The sequence below is a fragment of the Centrocercus urophasianus genome, unplaced genomic scaffold, assembly GCF_019232065.1.
Source record: "Centrocercus urophasianus isolate 14NV4802_14NV808 unplaced genomic scaffold, USGS_Curo_1.0 seq_9, whole genome shotgun sequence".
In the NCBI taxonomy this organism is placed as follows: Eukaryota; Metazoa; Chordata; class Aves; order Galliformes; family Phasianidae; genus Centrocercus; species Centrocercus urophasianus.
The window spans coordinates 21,962,958-21,986,906 of record NW_024885532.1 but is presented as its reverse complement, the minus strand read 5'-3'; the positions used below and the strand labels follow the sequence as shown (position 1 = coordinate 21,986,906).

The 23,949-nt window shown below is 43.8% G+C and overlaps 1 protein-coding gene across 4 annotated transcripts in view; it reads left to right on the top strand.

The window, feature by feature from the left end:
• Positions 1 to 14,754: 14,754 nt before the first annotated feature.
• Positions 14,755 to 23,949, top strand: part of TSC22D1 (TSC22 domain family member 1) — an 80,099-nt gene continuing 70,904 nt past the window's right edge. For 2 of the 4 annotated variants that reach the window (XR_006171945.1, XM_042838705.1), the window contains exon 1: positions 15,446 to 18,489. Coding sequence is in view for 3 of the 4 variants with exons in the window: in XM_042838705.1 (XP_042694639.1) it covers positions 15,620 to 18,489 (2,870 nt within the window). In the remaining variant the exon portion in view is untranslated. Of the gene's footprint in view, positions 15,151 to 15,445; positions 18,490 to 23,949 lie in introns of those variants that run through there. The other 2 variants (XM_042838702.1, XM_042838701.1) reach the window with 2 other exon arrangements.

Below are 23,949 nucleotides of genomic sequence, written 5' to 3'. Positions count from 1 at the left end.
ATAGAAGACAACAATTCAAATTGCAAGACCTATGGAAAGTAGGTTAAAAAAAGTAATATTCTAGATGCGAGGCTTTCACTTTCTACCATATCGCTGAACAAAGGGAGTAAAATGGTAACAGCACTTTCTTTATAGCCAGTGCTGGAGCAGTGGTGTTCTGTAGAGCACAAGGGATACTTGTGCTCTACAGAAAAACATCAGTAGGAAGCTAATCTTCATCATTTCCCAACAATCCTATTTATTGGGCACACCAGAAGCAGGAGGCACAGGACTGTAGCATGTTGCCACCAAAACTTGAATATTGCCATAGCCCACCTGAATAGCTCTATGAAGCTATTCAAGTGTCTGTCTGAATGATGGGCTTTTGCACAAGGCAGGACATTGTACTTGTTCAGATGTGACTTGTTCAGACAAGTGGAGGCAGAGGCTCTAAGTTGCCAAGTGTTCCCAAAGAACTGTGGATATCCCGGGAGTTGCTGCCTACACTTTTTGGTTTTGCTGTCTTTTCTACTAACTACCCAGGTGAGCAGGTAGTCTGCACAGAGTCTGGTGCATCTGAGCAAACAAAAGCACTCACACAGCAAGAATGGAGCCTGAGGGTTTTGTTTGTTTGTTTGTTTTCTAAATACACACTTTTTTTGTCCATCAGGAATTCAACAACTGATTATGTGGCTTTCTAACAAGTTACTGGCTCAAAAAATATCCAAAGAAATATCAACAGTTTTTATTTATATTAAGTCCTCTAAGACTCTATGATCTTTGCCAAAGTAGGTCAAAGTGTTGCACGTCAATTTCAGCAAAACTCCTGGAAGAGTCCTGAAAGAGGTAAGAAACTGAAAACATTTTATTTCTTGCTGACTTTGCAATCTGCTTTGCCTTACTTAAAGAAGCAGTTAAAAATACACTGTAATAACAATTATGGCAACTGAGGCAATAGCAGTTGTGTTGAAGAGAGAAGCAACACGTTCATATAATTATGCAAAGGTCTAAATTATTTTTCCAGTAGATTGCAAATGCTTCTGATTTAGTCCCAGATGTTTCTTGCATTCATTACAAACTTTTGCCTGAAGATCCAACAAATTATGAGAAATTTCAAAAGCCAACAGTAACACCAACTGCTCTAGAAAAAAATACTTGGTTTACCTGAAATGTCCTCAAACAACAAGAAGAAACCAGAAAACTTCTAAGACGTTTAGTGAAAGATGCGCTGATCCAAATTCCAGTCTGAATCTAGGAGCATTTTCTGCGTCCTAAATACACTAAAAACTGGATGTAAAGCTTCTGATAAAATACTGTTATACTCCAGCATACTGTGCAAATTCTCCAGTGCCTTCATATTTTTCTCACAAACTTGTATACTTTCTATATAGACTCCTAAATTTACTTCTGCTTTCCCATTCTCCTGCAGCTAAATTTAATACCTTACCTATTTTTTTTTTTTTCAAACTCTGTTAAACAGCTGCAACTCATAGATTGTTATAATTGTTAAGCTGTGTTTTTTAGCTGAAGAGATGGGTTTGGGGCTCTGGAATGTGAAAACTCAACCAGGGCATTTGTATCACACATGATTGCAAGCCTTCCCTATAAATAGCTGGTGCAGGAGAGCACCTGTGCTTTTTCCTTCTAGCATTCTGATGGTTAGCATTGTTGGCATCTCTGCAATTGACACTACACTAAATTCAAAAAAGAGGCTGAGTCAGTCCTAAGTAATGGAATGTGTCCAAATTCTCCTTGGCTTTGATTCTAACAGAGAAAGATTTAATTTTCTTGCATCCTTCCAGATTAAACTCCATTCCATTTTCTGCTGCCCTCAAAGATCACTCCTGAAAATCCCACAGATGCATTAACATTCAGTCAATGAGATATTTCTAGCAGTTGGACTACTATGATGTTCAGGTTTTTCTGTAGTTTCAAGGCCTTGATTTTACCCTGTCCTTGCAATGGAAAATTTGTCTTTAATCTTAGCAGTCCATAATGGCTTGTACCCTTGCTGGCTGCACCATCCTTTTAATGCTGTCACTTTGATCTGATGTTGTTTCCTGACAGAGAATTCTTAAAAAAAAAACCCAACAAATACACAGAATCACCATTGCAGTCATAAGGAATCTGGATTTTCATGACTGGTCACGGAAATTCATGAGGAATCTTTCCTTTTTCAAGAGCAGATTGTTTGGAAATTACTCGGAATGCAGCTGAAAAATCACAATGTTGATGTGTTCTTTCTTTCTCTTTGGGCATGATAAAGAAACCAGACCCAGCAGGCATCAGGGGAAGCAGATGAAAGGAGGGAGAGTGTATCAAGGGAAGCGTGAGAATCGGGTTCAGACCATGAGCAGAAGCTGTATCTGCTGAAGAGCCCAGATATGAACCACCTAACATGGCTGACCTTTTAAATCCTCCTTTTGAGGATTCATGTTCTCATGCCACAGAAAGTACAAACTATTCTCCTGATGCTTGAAACCTTTGCTTCAGCTGCCTGCAGACTTGGGAAGATTTGCTGCACAAGGTTGCAGCAGGACAAGGTTTTTCTTTGCAAGGTTTTCTTTTCAAAAAGCAGGAGGGTACTTCAGGCTGGAAATGGACAGCAGCAACAGCGCAAGCTCTGGACTGTGCAGAGGGCTGCTACTGTCCTGGTGCAGGTCTTTCAGACATTGCAACAGTTCTGCCCTAACTCTGTGTTTGCCATTCTGCATATGCTAACGTATGCATTCACTTGAGCCTGGGACAGGCGTACCAGACAAGAAATTATCCCAACATTCAAGTGTCTTCTACTCCTAGTGCTCAGCTTCAGATTTCTACACTTCTAAGGGCCCCCAAGCTGATTTGGCAGTAGCCGCTCGCACACATGCACATACCCACAGCCGTAGGGATTGTTTGCTTCATAACGTAAACAGCGCACATGTTCAAAAGCCTGTGTTAGTTCTTAGTGACCTTCTTTCTGCTTAAGATTCAGTTCAATTGATATCATTCAAGGGGCTAGGTGCCATGAGAAATGGCAGCACACCTTAAGCCTGACCTTAACATTCCTACTTCAAACTTACCCAAGACTGGCACTAAAGTCAGCTGGCAATGAACAGCCCATGCCACATACTTATAAAAGCTCTTGTTCTCCAGACAAGTCCCCAAATACGGGCTGCCTGTTGGAAATGGCTTTGACCTAAGCTTCTTCCTAAGCTGTGTTCAGGAATCATTTGGGAGATTGCTGACGAACAGAGACCAGAACAGTGCCAAGAATCACTTGGACATCTTAATAGCACAGATGACTGAACTTCAGTGGCCAGCAAGGTTCTCTGGGACTATTCAACTTAGTACACTGGCAGAGAAACTCTCCAGGAAAGAAGTAAGGTGGGCCCCATCCACAAGAAAAGCTTGGCTCAAGGTTGGTTCCATATTAGACAACGGAGAACCCAAGTATGAAGTGCAAATCCCCAGGAAATAGGCCTCATTAAAGCTGTAGCTGACAGAATGACTTGTTTGGCTGATGGCACCTTATTTAGAATTCACTCCCACTAGCAACCCACTTTGGATATAATATAGCAACTCTCAGCCCTGGATGCCAGATGCATGAGCCACATTTAGCTGTTCATATTTTGTTCCCCGGTTTCATTTGTATTAGTTGCTACCACGACTGGTGTTTCAGACACTGCAATTACACTGTGAACCTTTATTGCTTAACATGTGAATCAGATGATTTATCGTATTTGCTATTTGTGGCCATGACTGAGAATTCAGACCATGACCTCCAAAGCTAAAGCACAAAGATGTTAAAATCTTAGACTATGAAATCTGTTAACCAGCAGCTGCAAAGTCTCATCTTCCACAGCACAAAGGAAGACAGAGGACAAATATTGAGTATCTGGACACTGGATATCTGGATACTAGCCTGTTGCAAGAATAAACAGCTGAAAATTGTTTCAGTGCTGAGCAGAAGATTAAGAGTTAGAGGAGATGGAAACTTGAATGCCCAGGAGGACTCTGAAAATTGCAAGCAGTAGGCAACTTCTCTTGGATACCAAAGGACAGAGTCTAACACTCCTCCTGCAATATTATTAACATCTCATGTTTGTATTTCAGAGGCACCTAGTGACCCAGATCCCAGACTGAGCCATTCAGCTGAAAAATGAATACATACACACACTGTGAGTCTATTACACGCACACACTCTTTCCAAGAAAAGAAAGACTCCTATTTAAAAAAAACCCTTTTAGCAAGCTTTTTTTCTTTGTCATAAATACATACATTTCACAAACAGCAGCAATAATGAAGCTCAACTGCCTACACAACTTTGTACCCCATACTGAGTAGGTCTCCTTCCTTCCCAGTTTGTTCGTGTTTTTCCATTCTGCAGCAGAATTCCCCTCTTGAAGCTCCTCGTTCCTAGGGAAGAGATGTGTGGTGGCTGACCAGAGCCAACAGCACCGACTGTGAGACCATGGTTGCTGCTGCCCAGAATGGCTGCAGGGATGCCACCAAAGCAGGGTGTTAGGACTTTGTCCACTGCCAAACTGTAAAAGTGCATGAACTTTAGGGTGAGCATACCTTTATGATCTCTCTCTATCCCAGGCTGAAATCAGCCAACAGGTTCAAAGTTATTAAAGAGAAGCTGACAGACAAGCAGATGGACAGCCAGGCAGAACAGTTGTGTAAGCTTTGTTTTCTTAGGAAAGCAGGCTAAAAAAAGAAACAAAATGCAGTATTCACTCATCATTGTCTACAAAAACACTGAAATCAGCTATTTAACACTTTGTAATGAGTGTAATGGCTCAGCAGAGTTATTTATTCTGCTCGAAAAACCTGTTTCTAGGCCTCAGAGGATTAGCTGAGAAGCAGAGAGGCAGCATAACCTCTCTGTGACCCTCTCTGAGAAGAAGCTGGTCTGACTGGAAGTCTGAAAGCAGCACTCTGAAAGTGGTGGCAGCTACGGGTACATGAGCTACAGCTGATCTAAACTGGGGTGAAGTTTTACAAAGAAAGAAAATAACCCAAGCATCAAAAAAGAGAAAAAGTAGGATAGAAGACAAATGAGAAAAAGAAGAAACTAACAGCACAGCAATGAACGCATTTCAGTGTGCTTGGGAACACAGCAAATAATGTAAATGACAGGTAAAATGTATGTTAGGATAGTAGATACAAACTGAGCAATGAACAAGTTTGCAGAATTCAGATTTGGTCTTGTACAGTCTTTAAATCAACACGAAGCAGCACCTTATTCAAACACAGCGGATGAATAGCAAAGAACAGGCAGTGCCACTGAAGCCAGAGCCCAGCCCACAAGTCTGTGTTCATCTACCTGCCAGTGTTTGCTTTGGGAGGTCGTCTTTATGCGGATGGTAGTGAGTTTAGCGTGAATGAGGACAAAAAACAGAGGAAGGAGCTCTCAGGTGTCCAGGAGAGTCTGATCCTGACTCAGAGAAGATGTTTATGACATCTGACAGCACATGGATTCAGAAGTGTCAGTGAGCTGGTGCTCAAAGCACCACCAAATTGTAGTTAGGAAATAAAAAGTAGGTATCTTTATTATTTATGCAACATTAAAAACACCTTTTTATGTATATAAAATGTGTATGTTTATACATATATATGTTACTGCATATAAAGAATGTGATTTCATTTCTCAGCACTATGCTGGGGGAATAAAACCACAGTATTTCCTGCACTGGCTAATCACCTGTAATCCTGGTATCAGGCAAGCACCTTTAATTACAGATTATTGTTCTTTCCCAAATAAGATTATTGTATTTATTAATAATATAAATAATTTTACAGGTTATGCAAGATCTCTCAGCACAGGATTGTTCTCTACAGAAACAGGATTATTCTCTACAGCCAGGTATATTCTGGCTGATTTTGGGTGCCTCCATAGTTGATTTTCTATCACTTTCATACAGGCTGTGTTTCACTGTGAGCATCTCTAATGTATTTTCAAAACTCTTTGTTCTGATGTCCAGTTTAAATGCCTCCCACCTTATCTAGGTCCCTGCTTAGATACATACAGTAAGCACCTAATTAGCCTGGGATCTCCTAGCAGCTGATGGAGAGAAATGAGCAGCTTCAGAAGATTGGAGGTTGCAGGTGAAGGTTCCTGTCCCTTACCACAAATTTTACAGCAACACTGCTCAATTACTTTACTGGGGATGTGGGGCAGCTGAATCTGGGTCTGAAATATTTTCCTGCTTCGACAGATCTCCCCTCCTCTTTCAACAGCCAGAGATTATTATCATGTGGTTGAATGCTTCAACCTGCAGCCACATGCAACACAAACACAGATTATCCCCAGAAAACTCCAGCATTCTCCAACATTGCTTTTGCTGCATTTCTCTGGACACCTAGTACCACTATGTCCTTAAATTATTACAATTTATAGGTATACTAGCAACAGCATCTTTGCAGATGTCATCAAACATTATTCTTCAATATAAAATCGTATCTAATCTCATGTTTACTAAATGTGTGAACTAAGCAATTGAAATATTTTCCTGGAAATGTTAAGTGCCCATGTTTTATCCTGCACCAGTCTGGTTTCCAAACTGCCTCAGCTTCATGTCTGTGAATATCATTTATATCCTATTAACTCCTTCTATTCACAAAGTAAAAAAGTACTGCAACCAACCTGATGGAGAGCTGCTAAAACCCATCTCACCAAGGATTCCCCTTTGATGATCTTCAGTAGCTGCTGAAAAGACACCTACCAATTCAAAGGGAAGCACTCTGGGTGTTTCTGAATGAGATTTACCGTGCAAATTGTCCATGTTTGTCTCATTTCTTACAGAAGGTTTGAATGAGACAACTGAGTCATTGGGAGACACCAGGCAGGGAATGATAGCTGCAGAAACAATGCCCTCAGTTAGGGCAATGCAGTATTTTGTCCCACAGGGTAGGTGCAGTAGCATAAAAGTAGGATAGGTTCCTTGATCAGCACAGTTTGAAGCCCCTTTTGACGTCATTTCTTGCTTTTCTCATTTATTATCTAAGAATTCACCTTGCAGAAAGATGTGACAAGTAAGGCTGATGGGTTTCAAACTCTCATCAGTGCTTCTACACTGAACTGGAGGAGGTATTACATACAAGTTGCATACAAATTACATACAAGTAGAAATAAAGCATTCTCTAATCAACAGGAACACACTTCTTAGTGTGATACTCCATTTAAAAAAGTTAATTTTCAAGCAGTTAGAACACCTTAGTGATTGGTAAAACTGGCAATGAGGTAATGTGACTTGATGCTAAAGCAGTGAAATATTCAGGGCTGGTTGTTAAGCTAATACACAAAGCTTATATAAAACAAAGAGCTAACATCTTTCAAAAACAGTGGAGAATCCCTGAGCTAAGCAGTACCTCAAGCAACTTAAAGAAGGACTCAGTGCTGTTACCAGCTGAAGATCAGCATAATCCTGAGGCTACAAAAGGCCACACCTAGGCAAATACTTCATCTTTTTGTCTCCTGAGTCTGCAAATATTTACATATTTTATGTTAAGCTTTTAGGGGTTTGGTGACTAAAAATTAATAGTCAGAGACTTCACCTGACTGAAGTTAAGCCTTTGACTACAATGTTTGAATCATCTGGATTTTTTTTTTTTCTCTACTGGAGGTAGTCAAGTTTTTTTGGTGCTTGAATTGGGAATCCCAAACCTACTCCTCACTAAATTTTATTACAAGAGCATTTTATTCAGCTTTTCAGTGCATGTCAGTGAATATGTGCAGAGGCAAAAATGTCACAGCAATTTAAAATGAGGGAATAATCCAAGAGAAAATGCCTAAACAATTATAAAATAGGGAAGAAAATCAAAGACCTCAGATAAGCAGAGGAATCCAATAGTCTGCTTTTACTATTACTGTGAACAAGCTTGTTTGCCCTTCAGTAGTGAAATAACAGTTCAGAAATAGATGATTTTTATTACTTTATGCCCACAAAAATAATATTTATTTCTTCTGTGCTCATGGTGCTCTGTTTGCTTTCAGTAAGCTGTCCAGTTATGCTACGACTAATGCATATACAAAATAAATTCTAATTCTTATTCTAATTGAAAATTTTAGATTTGCACAAACAAATATTTGCTTCCACAGAATATATTTTAGGTAGGAAGACGTAGTGTTGCCCAGTAGAAAGGGAGATGAAGATACACAAGTCTCAATTAAATGAGTTCAAGAAGAACTGCTCTGTACCCTTTACAACTAGGAATTATTATTTGCCTCCAGTTACTATATTATAACAGCAAAAATTATGTGACTGTGCTAAATACCAACTGGCATCACATTCTGCTTTTGTAAAGAATTCTGTATTGAACAAGCCTGGTGTTTGAGGGAAAAAATAATAATTTAAAAATCTACTTATTTACTCCTAATCCTAAGATTTCTGCCTCATTGAAATGGATACACTCACCTCTAATCATTCATCAAGAAGATCACACAGAATCATAAATCATAGAATGGCTTGGTTTGGGAAGGACCACAAGGATCACCAAGGCAGGGCCACCAACCTCAAACATTTAACACTCCACCAGGCTGCCCAGGGCCCCATCCAACCTGGCCTTGAGCGCCTCCTAGATGGGGCATCCACAACCTCTCTGGGCAGCCTGTGCCAGCACCTCAGCACTCTCTCTGTAAAGAACTTCCCCCTGACATCCAACCTAAATCTTCCCTCCTTCAACTTAAAACCATTTCCCCTTGTCCTGCTATTATCTACCCTTATTACCTTATTACCTTACCAGAAACTGCAGAACTTTTGCACATCACAGAATTTCTAGTATAATCAGTGGAAATGAGCACGTTCTTAAATTAATCATTTTTTTCTAAAATGCTTTCCTCTATCAGTTAGGACCTGCAAGAAGAACAACTGTGCACAGTCTTTGTCACAGAGACCTAAAAGGGCTCCACTTTCCAATATTATTAAACAATCTTGTGAAAAAAAATCTTTCTGATTAATTCATGAAAACTAAAACTAACAATAACAACAACAAAAAAAAACATACCAAAAAACTACAAACCCAACAAACCAAACCTGTTGGACTTTCCACTTTGCATACAGATTTTGCAGAGGTAAAAAGGGGGAGGGCCTATTAAGCAACAGGACAATGTTTCAATTATTTGGTCACTGTTCTATTTGATCTTCAGTTTAATTACATGTAGCACTTGGCTGACTAATCAAATATCAAACAGTTAACAATCTACAAACTACATTTTACAAAAATCTAATTAAATGACCTCAGACTACCATAGAACTGCACTATTACAGTTACAGGTTGAAGTACCTTAGAGAGACTTCCCAGAACTTGGCTCAGCTGACTACAAATACAGGTGGAAATGGAGAAGGAAAGAAAGACAATAACAGTGATGAAACCACGGCGTTGGTTTGGTTGGTAATGCATCAGACACGGAATGGCAGAGGATTTACTTTTATCCATTGTTTCTGTACTGTGTTGCTATGCATGTGGTCTGTACAGTTTCAAGTGATGATAAAAGCTTCTGTAAGTCTTCAATAAAAGCTGAATTTGAATGCAATCCTTAATTAAAATAGAAAGGGACTACTGACTTGGCTTCATTCCCCAAGGGCAGGTATAATGACTGTTTTTAAATGACTTCTCCAGATGTTCTACAAAGACACGATTTTGAGGATACTGGCATTGGAACGGACCAACATAAGGGAAATCAATCAATTAAAAAAAAAAAAAAAGTGCTAAAATTGTCAATTTCTGTGATCATTTAATAGAAACTTGTGAGAAAGCTTCTCGTTCCAAAAGGTTTGACATTATTTCATAAGAATTAAAATAAAGACTGAAAAACATCTCAGTAGGTGTTTTGGAACCAGTCAATAAACCCAATCAACCAACTAATCGTGTTCAAAGGAGGGCAACAAAGCTGGTGAGGGGTCTGGAACACAGGCCATATGAGGAGAGGCTGAAGGAGCTGGGAATGTTCAGCCTGGAGAAGAGGAGGCTCAGGGGAGACATCATTGCTCTCTGTAACTTCCTGAAGGGAGGTTGTAGTGAGCTGGGGGTCGGTCTCTTCTCTCGTGTCATTAGTGATAGGACCAGGGGGAATGGCTTCAAGCTACGGCAGGGGAGATTCAGGCTGGACATGAGGAAGTATTACTTTTCAGAAAGGGTGGTCAGGCACTGGAATGGACTGCCCAGGGAGGTGGTGGAGTCACCGAGACTGGGGGTGTTCAAGGAAAGACTGGATGTTGTGTTGAGGGACATGGTTTAGTGGGAGCTATTGGGAATAGGTGAACGGTTGGACTGGGTGATCTTTTAGGTCTTTTCCAACCTTGGTGATTCTATGATTCTATGATTCTATGATTCTATGATTCTAATCAGCCAGCTGAAAACAAAACAAGAAAGGAAGATTACGATTTGACCTGAACTTTCCAAGAAAACACAGAAAACAGAACTACATCTTTTTCAACAGAAAGGTGAGTTTTCTTATGAATACTACTCTAAGAAGGAAGAAAATAGTTGCACACACCTCTGCAAATCAATCAACTTAGGAGACTATAGTCAGCAATATTAATGAACACAGAAAAGCTTTCTGTTTAAAATAACAGTAGATTCATATAATAAAAATTTCTTTACATTACAGTTTTAAAAAAATACTTATGAGCAGCTACACTTGATTTTAAATGCTTGTCAGATTGATTTGCTGTGATTCTGATTTTATCTTGAGTTAAAAAACCACAGTATTATTCCTGTTTGCTGGTTTTGTAACTACATACAAAAATATAAAATACTGCACACAGCTGGAAGAACACACAACTGTGTCACATAGTAAAGGAGCCAAAGAAAGGAAATATTAAAACACTGCTTCTTCTGGTATCCTTGAAGAATCTGTGGTGGCAACAAGGCTTGTTGTTTCCTGCCTAAAGAAATATTGCATATTTGGAATGCTGAGTTGTAAATATCTACACTGCAAAGATCTTGCTTTCTTGAACTAACCTCAATTACAAGATTTTGACATTGAAACAGAGTTCTTCCAGACACTCACTCTCCCAGTCTGGCAGCAAGGGCTCCATCAGTCCCACCCGCGCTTGCTCATTTGCAACTGCATACACAAGAGATGCAATCTGAGGGGATTCCTCTATACTTGCAACCCTCCAGCAGTCTTCAGTCTCCAGATGAGTTAATGAAGGCAATGCAGGACTGCCCTGTAGTCACCAGCACTGACCATGGTGGACAAGGCGCTGGATCCACCAAGCGATGGAGCACCTCTGCTTCCAAAATTAGACTGATACAGCCTATTAAAAAACAGCAGGTGGACTTCTTTGGAATAACTGCAGAGTAATTTCACTAACAGCCCAACAACCCCCTGATTGAAGGTGGTTAATTTTGTTGTTGCCTGATTTTGAACTGTCTGGTCTTTTAAGTTAGAAACTTCTTTTCCCACTTCGAACAACAACTGAACAAAATTTATAGCAAACAAATTATGAATTTCAACAGTTTATTTTCAATTTCACAATTCCTAATGAATGTGAAAATAAATCTTTTGAACTGAGAAATCCATTTTTAAACAGGTTTGCACAAAAATAGTATACTTGTAAGCGTGTACCCAGATGAAAAATGATAAGCGAGGAAAAAAAATGTCTTACGTGACATTAATTTTTATGAATAACATTTATAAAATATTTCCATCAGGCTACTTCAAATGTGCTTTGTCTAGTCTAAACAGATATTTGGATTGTTAACTGACCACTGATCATATAATGCAAGTTACTTAACACTTGTCTAAATATCATTGTCTATTTCTTCAGTTCCTCTTGTGGAATAAAATAACTATGTAGAGTTAATCTAAAGATGTTTCACATGCTGTACTAAGAAGCATGTAACCCAAAACGATGACAGGTAACTTACTTGAATAAGCTTTTGCAAGCCTATTGATGTCTACGAGGCGCATACAAACTCCATACCTCAATCTGAGTAACTTCTGCAAAGATTTTGAAGGTTAAAAAGAGATTTATCCATCTTCATAAACCACGTGCTTTTAGTTGGCCTTTGTTCAGACATTCAAAAATATCACCTTTGAGCTGAGACTAATCATAGAAGGCTTAATCCCTCAAGGAAATTGTTCTGGGAAAGTTGTAAGCAGACAGAACAGGAATTTATACTGGTAGTTGGCTTGCAACCTAAGGCTCTCATCCCAAAAATGTTTACACACACTTAGCATCTCAAAAACTTGTAAGTCCTCAGTGTTGCATCAATTTCCATGTAGATAGACTGTGGGCACCTTTGTGACTTTTCCCGAAATCTGTGAGGGTTACATGAAAATGCTTTCCTGTATGCAACTCACAACATGTTCAGGTAGTTCAATCTGTTCTGATTATCATCTTTAAAAAATAATATTGCCTTGTTCTCAGAAAAGGAAGAATCTTATCTAATTACATGCCAAGTGCTTCAAAGAGTGCACTACTGTCTGTAAATAGGCAGCATGCTAGAGGCATGGAGAGAGCAAGGGCTACAGGTCTACCTTTTAGGCACCTAGAGACATGAGCTGAACATCTGCACAGATATAAAAGCAATTGTGCTGCAAAAGGTGGGCTATTCTCAGAACTACATGTCTTCCACTCTGACTGAGAACTGAATAATCTACTTGACAGAGATAGCCAAGACGGAAGGCTGAAATTCAGGAAGGGACAGCAAAAAGCTCCCACTGTGTGTGACCTTGAATCCTCACCCTTTTCTTGAAATAGAGCTAGAAAAACAGCTTTTTTAGTATCTTGGTGATTAAGCACCACACAGTGAACATGGGAGACTCAAATCTCCTCTCTGCCTGAAGGAATGCACATTTACATCTCCCACAAGAACTCTACTGACTCAGCTATGTGATATCATAGTTTGGACTCTCCCAACTTCTCCCGTTAAAGCCCTACTACTCCTCACAATGTATTTACATATTCACTTGCAGTAAACACTAAATTCTTGCCTTTTTCCAATTGTCCTGTTGACTGTCAGGTTATAGAATTAGCCCGAGTCAGTCAAGCTCTGCCCTTCATGAAAGCTAAACAATTTCAAAGCCGTGACTGAGACAATACCAGCTCATGAAAATCTACAATTGGAAATGAGGATGTGCTGCCAGAAGGTGGGAAACATGAGCACCTCTCCTGGCACAGATATGCACTCCATCCACCTCGAGAACAAGAGAATCTTAGATCATAGAATATCCTGAGTTGGAAGTGAACCAAAAGAATAATTGAGTCCAACTTTGACAAAAATAATCTGCCAAGCCCTTCCACTCCTAAGTGGTCCCCAGCAGCACGGACTCAGATGGGGTAAGCCTAAACCTGCATGCTTTTGAAGGATATCTATCTTCAACTCCCACCTGCAGCCAAGGTGCAGACCTTTCTCCCTCTGTAGGAAAGCAGAACACCCAATCTATGAAGCTCTGAAAGTGCTCCTGGAGATAGTCCTGCTGAAGAGAGGTGGAGCAGTGACTGGGGTGTGAATTCATTGTGCTTGTGTTGCAACAAGGTACCTACCTACCCGCTGGGCACTCACTAGAGCACACTAGCAGCCATGTTGGTGCTAAAGGAAACCTCAAGGCCAATACACAAGCATTAGTGTCTTCAGAGGTCTGATGGCAGCCATGTCAGGTTGAGTTTTGGACAGGGGAGGACTAAAGCAGCACCAACGTGACAAGATGCAGGTAGCCCAGGCCGATGTCAAGCTTCAATACCCCTGACTCCGGGATGGAATAGGAGCTCTTTCTTCCCTGCTGAGACACCATCACTGAAACAGAGACCGCGTATCAGTTGGATGTCACCTCAATTTTATCGAGCAATTTAAAAATATCCTAAGGAGGTGTCATTTTATTTTGAAACATTCCCTCTCGTGCTCTTTTCAGAAGCTCCTGTATACACGCTGCTTAAAAAATTTAGGAAGATTAGGAATTCAGGATTTTCTTTTTCTCAGACTGGTGAGGCATTGGAACAGGCTGCCCAGGGAGGTGGTGGAGTCACTGTCCCTGCAGCTGTGCTCGAGAACCGTGTGGATGTGGCACCGATGGTCATGGCCAGTGGGCACGGTGGGGATGGGCTGATGGACCGGATGATCTTAGCAGTCTTTTCCAACCTTAATAATTCTATGATCGATTCTACAAAGCCACAGGCGCAATTTCACCCAGAATACCAGCCTCCAGCTACCCGGCACCAGGCTCACCCCATCAGCCCCGGGGGCACCGAGACGCCGTCCCCACGGCAGCCATTTCGGGGGGCGGGGGACGCTCCGCCAGGGGGATGCGCGGCGGCACAAAGGGAGCGCGGCCCCGAGCGAGGCGGCTCCAGCTTCCCCGTGCACGGGAGGGAGGAGGATGGAGGAATATTCTGGACCGAGGGAGGGGAGGAAGACGAAGGTGATGAATAACTTGAATAAATCTGCGGCGGAGAGGGGGGCGGGCGCGTCATGTGAGGCAGAGTCATGCTGCGGGACGGAGGAGAGAAGCACCTGGGGCGCCAGGCGCCCGCCCGCCATTTCCACAGCGCGCGCCCCCCCGTCCACCTCACGCCCCCTCCCCACTCAGGAGCGCCGCCACGCGGGGACACCCCCGCCCTTCCTCCTCCTCCCGCACGGGGCTCGGCGCCGCTCGGCAATTTCCGCCACGCGAGCCGAGCCTATTTCCGTCAGCCCGAGCCAGACGGGCTTTATGTCTGCCAGCGGGGCGCGCATGCGCGGCCGCCGCCATCTTACGTTGTCTCTCGCCTGCCCTCCCCTTTGGCGAGCTTTCCCCTCCCCCCCGCAGACCCGCGCAGCGCCCTCCTCCTCCTCAGCGCTCCGCGAGGAGACGGGGCCGGGCGGGGAGAGACCCGCGGCGGCCGGGGAGCCGCGAGAGCCCGAGGGAAAGAAGAAAGGAAGGCAAGGGCAGGCCGGGCGTTGCGGAGGAAGAGCGGTACCGCCTGTTATAAAGGGGAGGAGGCGGAGGGGGAAGGAAGAGCGTGCGGAGCGGAGCCGCCTCCAGAGACAGCCAGACACAGGGAGGAGAGCGGCTGCCCGCCCGGCTCCCCCTCCCTCCTCCTTTTCATGGACTCTCTCGTCGGGCTGCCGTCGCTTTTCTTTCCTCCTCGCTCCGTCTCTCTCCTACCCAAAATGATTCAGCTCCATGGCTGCCACTGACGGGGATGTCCCTGCCCGGCTCAGCCCGCCGCTGCCGCCCCGCTGTGCGCCAGTCCCGTACGTATCTCCGCCGCGCTCCGGCCGCGCTGCCCCGAGGCCCGCCGGCTGCCCTCGCTCCGCTGAGGCGGCGGCCCGGCGCGGGGAGGGCGGTTCTGCCGGTTGCCGGCTCGGGGAGGGCACAGGCTCGGCCCCGGGCTAACGCGGGCATTTCCTCCGGCCTCAGCCCACCCCGCGGAGAGGCGCCGGCGGGGGGTGGGGAGGTGAGGAGGGGGGAGCGAAAAGGGGGTGGGGGATGGCGGGGGGGGGGGGGGGGAGTGGGGTTGGAGAGGGAGAAAGAAAGTGAATGGCGGAGGATTGGAAGTGTGACATTCAGAGGCGGCGGAGGAAAGCTCCTCGCCCCCTCCCTGTCTCGGAGGAGGGGGGTGGCGGCGGTGCCGGGGTGCTGCGTGGCTCCGCGCCCCGCTAACTGTGTGCGTGTCTGTCTCTCTCCATGCCGGGGGATCGCTCTTAAAATACGCCTGATACAATGCACCAGCCTGACTCAGCCGCAGACATTAGTGCTAGGAAGATGGCGCACCCGGCAATGTTTCCTAGAAGGGGCAGCAGCAGTAGCAGCGGCAGCAGCTGCGTTACTGCTCCCACTGCACCAGGTACCGGCGTTGGGAGCGCTGCCCTCTCCGCCGAGGATTACCAGCCGCCCCTGCTGGTCCAGCCGCCGCCTCCATCTCCTGCAGCATCCTCATCGGCGGGCCTGCAGCCGACACCCCCTCCTCCACAAAGCCTGAACCTCCTCTCGCAGTCTCAGCTCCAGCCGCAGCCTCTCGCGCAGACCGGAGCACAGATGAAAAAGAAAAGTGGCTTCCAGATTACCAGCGTGACCCCTGCTCAAATATCTGCCAGTATGAGCTCTAATAACAGCATAGCTGAAGATACGGAAAGCTACGATGACCTGGATGAGTCTCACACGGAAGACCTGTCTTCTTCAGAAATCTTGGATGTTTCTTTATCCAGGGCCACTGACTTGGGTGAACCTGAGAGGAGCTCTTCTGAAGAGACTTTAAATAACTTCCAAGAGGCAGAGACTCCCGGGGCCGTTTCTCCAAACCAGCCTCATCTTCCTCAGCAGCACCCTTCTCTGCCTCATCATCCGCAGCAGAGCGTTGTGATCAACGGAAGTGTTCACCCCCATCACGTCCATCACCACCATCATCTTCACCACCACCATCATGGACACCATCACCCATCGCATCCCGGGGTGGGCAGCGCCCCAGTTTCTGGAGGACCACCACCCAGCCCATCGTTTAGAAAGCTATCGACAACTGGAAGCTCTGACAATGTTATATCAGCTGCGCCAGGTTCTGCTGCATCATCCACCGGTCCCCCTGCATCTGTCGTGTCTAATATCCGCACTACAAGTACACCTGGCAGTCTAGGTGTAAGTTCTGCTACTGGAACTAGTACCTTGAATAATATGGGCGGAGGTAGTTCTAGTGTGGCAAGCAGCGTGCTTGGTACTATGAATTTAAGCAACATCACAAGTACTGGTAATGTAAATGCTTTGTCTGGAACTAGTGGCAATGTTAATGTGAATATCTTGAGTGGTGTTGGCAATGGTACGAGTGCTTCCTCTAGTGTCGTTAACAATGTTACTAATCCGAGTGCAGGAGTGGCCGCGGGATCCAGCCAACAGCAGCCCGCATCTGGCACCTCAAGGTTTAGGGTTGTAAAATTAGATTCTAGTTCTGAACCTTTCAAAAAAGGTAGATGGACATGCACTGAGTTCTATGATAAAGAAAACACTGTTGCAGCTTCAGAAGGAGTAGCAGTAAACAAAGCAGTAGAGACGATAAAACAAAACCCGCTTGAAGCGACTTCTGAAAGGGAGAGCACCAGTGGGAGTTCTGTTAGCAGCAATGTAAGCACACTGAGTCACTATACAGAAAGTGTGGGAAGTGGAGAAATGGGAGCACCTACTGTGGTACAGCAGCAAGCCTTTCAAGGTGTGGGTCCTCAGCAGATGGATTTTAGCAGCGCTGCTCCTCCAGCAATTCCAGCATCTAGTATACCACAGAGTGTTTCCCAATCACAGCTTGCACAAGTCCAGCTGCATTCTCAAGAGATAAACTATCCGCAGCAGAAGCCAGGGGTCCAACCTCCTGCACAGGCCAGTCTAACCACTGTTACTGGGGTTCAGCCAGCCCCGGTTAATCTACTAGGTGTATCCCCAGCTCTGGGCCACCAGCAGCCTGCCATTCAAAGTATGGCTCAACAGCAGTTACCTTATTCTCAGCCGGCGCAGCCTGTGCAGACTCTGCCAGTTGTACAACAGCAGCAGTTGCAGTACGGACAGCAGCAGCAGCAGCAGCCAGCGGTTCCTACGCAGATGGCCACAGGTCACGTTAAGTCGGTGAACCAAAACGCTGTCACGGGGGCTGTGCCAGAGTATATTCAGCATCAGCAGATCCTTCAGCCCCCGGCACCTGCTATGCAGCCCAGTCCTGCAGGAGTAGGGGCAGGGCCGCCGGTTCCTGTTGCCCAGGTCCCGAGCATGCAGTCTGCGGTCCCGGCGCACCCAGCCGCTGCCCCGGCTCAGCCTGCTGCGCACGCCCCGGCAGCGATACCAGGTGTGGGTACCAGTGGGCAGATGTTGAGCGTTGGGCAGCAAGCAAATGTGGCCACTGTGGTGCAACCACCACCTGCTGCAAACCAAATTCCACCTCCAGTTATGCCATCAACCGCTGCTCCTCCATCTTCGCAAGTGGTGCAGCCTGTGCAGACAGGAATAATGCAGCAGGGATTACAGGCTAGCGCTTCAGGCCTTCCTCAGCAAATGGTTATTGCTCAGCAAAACACTTTGTTACCTGTACAGCCGCAGGCACAAGCGGTGGAATCAGTGGTGCAAGGAATGACTGGCCAGCAGCTGCCTGCAGTTAGCCCCATACCTTCTGCTAGTACTGTTGCTGCACCGAGTCAAGCTGGTTCGGCTGTGCCCCCTGGCATACCTTCTGCTTCTATAGGTTTGGGACAGCCACAGAGCATAGCCCAGGCTTCAGCTGTGCAGAATGGGAATCTGGCTCAGAACGTTAGTCAGCCTCCTTTGGTATCAACAAGTATAGGTATGCCGGTGGCACCCAGCGTGCCACAGCAGATACCGCTGAGCTCTACCCAGTTCCCAGCACAATCACTAGCCCAGCCAGTTGTAAGCCAAATGGAAGATGGCAGGCGCCCTACAGAACCTTCCCTCGTTGGTTTACCTCAAGCTGCCAGCGGGGAGAGCGGCGTTGGAGCGTCGGCCATCGCTGATGGCAGTAGCAGTAACGTGCCAGCCTCGGCCTCCCTCTTCCCACTGAAGGTGCTGCCCTTGGCGACGCCCCTCGTAGATGGGGAAGATGAGAGGTAAGGCCACCTGTAACTTTATTTCAGTGATGAACAGTTCGATGTGCGCTAACTTGCAGCTCTCGTTACAGCTGTTCTGTGAAGTGGAGCGGTGCAGTGGTTTTGTCTAACTAGAAATGGTGTTTGTCAGGTCCCTGCGTATGCAGGTACCCTATGAAAATGCTTGTATTTCTCATGAGGGGGTGGGTTGTATTGATTATGTTCTGAAACTACTGCGTGGGTAAATTGTGTTTAACAATCTGTGACAGTGTGTATATTCCCATTGTACAGAGGAAGACAAAAGAACACCGTGGAACGTGGGTATGCTGGTGGTGATTGTAGTTCAGATTATTTATCATAATGACATAATTAATATTTATTCTCAGGTAGACTTCCTTTTTTTTTTTTTTTTTTCTCCCCCAAACCTGGACTTCATTCTGCCCCAGCTTCTCTTTTCAAGTATTGCCTTCACTCAGGTTGAACTTGTTGTGAAGCTGTGGTGTGCCTTCCCTTTGGCATCCAAGAAGTGCTGTAGGAGAGTGAGTATGGTGGGAGAAGGAAGGTCAGCAATGCTGTTGTGGCTCTTCCAGTTGAACTTAGGGCAATTTTGGTCTCAGTGGTTTTGCTTCGAAGCATTCATGCATTGTGGGAGCAGCTCAGGCCTGCGAGGGGCGGTGAGCCTGCGAAGTCAGTGGCAAACTGTGCGCCTTCCCCCACCTCCACTTCTCTGATAAATGAGGGCTGGTTGGTCCTACTGGTACGTGCTTGTGAATATTCTCATTTCTTTGACAGTGTGTGCAGAGGAGCTGTGTCAGTGGTGAAAGGCCCTCGAGCCTGCAGGATCAAGTGATCTTAGCAGCAGATCTGCAGTGTGATTGTTTAATATTAATTATGTCTGGAAATTCCTAACTCTCTCGGGGGGCCTCTTGTGATAGTGCTTACAAGTGGACAGGAAGGCTATGGTGGTTTTCCAAAAACCTTGTTTAAGAAGAAACTGTGCTAATGGGAGAAGGAGATAACTTTAAAATAAATAGCCTGCCTTGAAGATGGGGGAGAGGACAAAAAGGAGCACTGAAAGGAAGGAGAAAAAAAAAAAAAAAAGCTGAGACTTGAGGAAGGAGACAAAACAAAGAACCCAATGCATATGAGGTGAGAAAGAACTGCTATGGTGATGGGAGGCGAGGAAATGTTTAAATATTTTCTTGGTGCCGTAGCTTAAATCAGAAGAAATAGCAGTGGCCAAACTCTATTTTTAAAAGTATTAATAAACAGGTTTCTGGGAGAGGCTGGGTTCTTAATATTGAAAATACTAACTCTATCAGCAGTCTCTGATTATGTTGATCATGAGGTGTTGACTGTCTTAGTGGCTTTCATCACGTCTTCCTGAGATGCCAGAGAGTTCTAATGAGTAGCAGCTTGTCTTTGAGGAGTGCTGGAAGACAAGTTCCAACACTGCTTCATTTTGATTATATTTTTTAGTCAATACATACGTGAAGGTGGTAGAAGACAGATGGAGGTATTGCAGCTCACAGTGTCACCATTGTGCTGTTAGCAGTCAATTTTCTCAGGAACTTTTTATTTGCTTTTCTTTCCTCTGACCTTTCTAAACTCGGACACTGATCCTTCTCTTTGCTGGTCCTGTTTTTTTTTGTTTTTCTTTTTTTTTTTTTTTTAATTAATACCAACCAATGAAAAAACAAAACAAAACCCAAACCCTAAGCTTTCAGGGGATCCCAGCTAAATAAGAATTTTAAGCTCATTGATACTCAGTGTTTTGGAAAATCACATCTACCACGTGACTGTACCCTGATTTTAAGAGCATATGTTGGCTGTTCGTCAGGATGGGCAGTTTTTCCCAGCCTGTTTAAATCCCTCTGGGTAACAATAGCCAGAAATACCTCCTTCCTCTGTTATTTGGCCAGCTAAAGATCATATCCTTTCTTCTCCCATACACGTTGTGTCTTTGTTTCTATCTGTCATCTCCAGGTAGACTGTACTTTTGTTTAGCTGCAGTTGGAAAATCATTTAGATGCTTTACATGGAGCAGGATATGGCTATCAAATGGAGACCAAAAATAATTATTCTGCGTGGCAGCAGCGGTCGGTTGGCTTGGATAACAGGCAGTGGTGTTTCTCCCTGTATATCTGCCTGTAAAATTAAAAACATTGTGAGATTTGCTTCTGTTTCTACTGCCAAAGTGTCTCTGGACAGGGGATCGTGTTGTCTCGACCGTGGCATTTCTTTAGCTGTGGAGCTCAGAGCTCATCCCTCCCTGAAGGCAGTGCAGGGTTTGTTGCTGCTGCTCCCTTGCTCCTCACTTGTATCTCTGGCCAGTGAACGTCTCTAACTAGAGCTCTCTTGGGAATTTTGTGCTGATTAGTTACATTATTCCCTCTCTTTTACAGGAAATGAAGGGGTAGTGTGTTGTAAAATTGTACACAATTATGTAAAATTGTTGGAAGTACGTAAGCATTTAAGGAAATGTACTGTAAATATATATGCAAGTGTGTGCATATAAAATGTCTCTCTTGCACACACATGTGTGCACATATTTATATCATTTAAGATCTTATCAATACATCCCAAGTGATTCTGAGCCTCGCAAAGGAAGATCTGGGAGAAAAAAGCAAGTGATGACATAATTGGGCCAGTGAAGAAGCTGTAAAATTCCATGTAGTGTGCCTTTGAAGAAACATCTGACCCATGTAATACCTTGTTTAGATTAACTCCCAGCTTTCCTTAAACCTGTGTGTAATTGCATTTAAAGACCAGTATCTAAGTCTTTAGCCCCGTTTGATTTTAGAATACCGTTTGCAGCTCTTTCTGTGCCTGTTATCAGGATGTGTCCTTTTAATTATAGGCACTGTGGAGCCTGTCTGCTTTGAAAAACACTAACCTTTATTTCCCCGGTATGGATCAGGGTTTTTTTTTCCTCCTCACTGCTGTGACTTGAAGAGATATTAAAAATGAACTACTTGGCAGAGCGTGCCATGGAAAATTAATTTGCCAACTTCATTTATGAAAGAGGATACAAATAAGAGTTGGTGTCTGTATTTAAAAAATGAATTCGGCCCTGCGTTTCCTCAGCCTGTCAGGTGTGCCATCATGGTCATATATTGGTGTTGCTCTTCTATTATTTCAGTCTATAAAAATGCCAGCCCTTTTTTTGGGTATTAAATGTCTTTTTTGCTTTTTAGCTTGAATCCTGGTATGAGCTCCTTTTAATGCATGATTCTCATCTGGTTCCTCCCTTAAATTTACTGCAGTTACCTGAATTTATTCAGTTATTATCTCTTCTCAATTTTAGACGTGGTAATTTGAGATCAGTATTTCATCTTAAAACCAGAGAAATCTAGTTCAAATTTCAGTGCTTTTGAAATCTTTTGAAGTATGGAAACATATGCATTCGTATTGGAGCAGATTCTTTTCTGTATTTATTCTGTATTGCAAAACTGATTAATTTTGCATCTTTGTAGAGAATTCTCAGTGATGCTACATGTACTTGCAATGAGGGTTTGCATGGATTTGCACAATTCTTTAACTAGAAAGGGAAAACTTCTTTTTAAAAGCATATTTACAGCACTTATATGGGCTGCTGTAAATGAGGTTTAAAATGACTTCATCTGAGTACCTTTACTCAAAAGCAGATTTTATGAATGAAAGATGAGAGAGCTGTCTCCCTGTCCTTGATGCTTTCTGTAGAATTGCTTTCAGTCTTTCATCTGATGTAAGTTGTTTTCACCTGTTTATGCATTTCATCGCAGAGTAAAGCAAAAGAGGAAGGAGAAAAAGATGATAAACACGTCAAAGTGGTACAGAGACTTGAAGTATCCTTTATTATCTGACAGCCTCTCCTACAATTCCCTTTCTAAAGGGAAATTTTAAGCAGAAGATCTCTTTATCACTGGACAGGCAGCAAAACAAATTTTTGGAGGATGTTTTTCTGTGTAGTTTGTGTTCTGACAGTGGAGCAATGGCTTGGAGTGACAGTGGAGCTTGTAGCTGAAAGCAAGAATTGAAAGGCTTGTGAACAGTATTGTGAGACTCTGGGAGCAGTAACTAGGAGCAGCAGCTTGTAAAGCAAGTTCACAGGAGATGGGATGGAGTTTCATGCACACGAGTGTACAGTAGGAGGGTTGGTTGGATTTTTACAGATGTAATTTAATACTTGTTGAAGATGTTAGCAGCAAAGTGAACGTGCTGCAGTAAAGCTGGGAGCTGCAATTAAGTGTCATGTTTGATGCAGTAATTAATTTGCATGCCTTTTTATTTTGTAAGCTGTTTTGGTGCTTATGTGGAATTCGTTATTGGCTGTTAATTTTGCTTCTGTGTATTTAAGGAAAAGAGAGGAAGATACTTTCAGAAGATACTTTCCAGCTAATGATTTGGATGGATGTGTGGAGTTTCCTGGGTGCGTCCTAATCACTGTCTTCCATTTCTCAGATGTTAAAGCTTGCTTTAAAGTCTTACCACCAATTTGAAAATGGCATAACTTGATTTCCAGAATACCAACTCCTTAAAAAGTCTCTTCATATCTTCAACTTGGCTATTTTTGGAGCTTGAAAAAATAGTTACCCTCAGTAAATGGCAAATCACATGAGTGAAAAGAGTGATTTGGCAAAGCAAATGTGGTTGCTGCCACGTGGTGCCGACAAGTTCAGCTTCTCATTTCAGCTGAGGAAATAAAACAGCCTCCGTTGGCAGTATTGAGTTTGATAGTTCTCTGCTGGAAGGCAAGAAGAGTGAGGGATGTAAAGTCTGCCTCGCTCTGCTGCCTGCGACTCATCAGCTGAGTTTGGTGACACTTGGGCTATGGTTATCCCAAACCACAGCTTGGGATAGTTAGCACTGTTCTGTGTGTGTAACGACAGCAAATGCTTTGCCTTTGTGTGGTTGGAAAGCTGAACTCAGTGCAGGCAGGAAAGTGGTGACCTTTCTTTGGATGGACCTCTTTCAGGTGCCTCTTTATAGGTGCATTTTCTGCATGCTTGGTGTTATGTTGTATTTAAAGACAGGAAGGACAGATAGGTTAAAGGGGGTTGTAAAAGCAGTAATGGAATGCTGAGGTGCTGTGATTTCCAGAAGATGTTTGTTATCTCTGTAGTTTTGTCTGCTCTCTGGAAATTGTTGGTGTACATGCAGGCTAAATAGCTATGAATGTGGAAACAAAGAAAAGGTTCTTAATTCAATAATGAAAAGCAATTCTTACTTTCAGATGCATTCCTTAAGCTACAGACTGAACTAGAAATTAGATCCGTCAGTCTCTCTTGGTAGTTTCAACCTTGACAAGTTACTGTGGTCTGGATAATGCTATTCTGTCTTCTTCTTGGTAAGCTAGCAAAGTTTTGAAGACAAGGGGGTGACCATGAAAATACACCTTGCTTTAATGCAAGAAGATGTATGGATATCACACCTGTGCTGACAGCTGTAACAATGCTGTTCAGTTTACAAAGAGTAATAAAGAATATGAGCGATTAGACA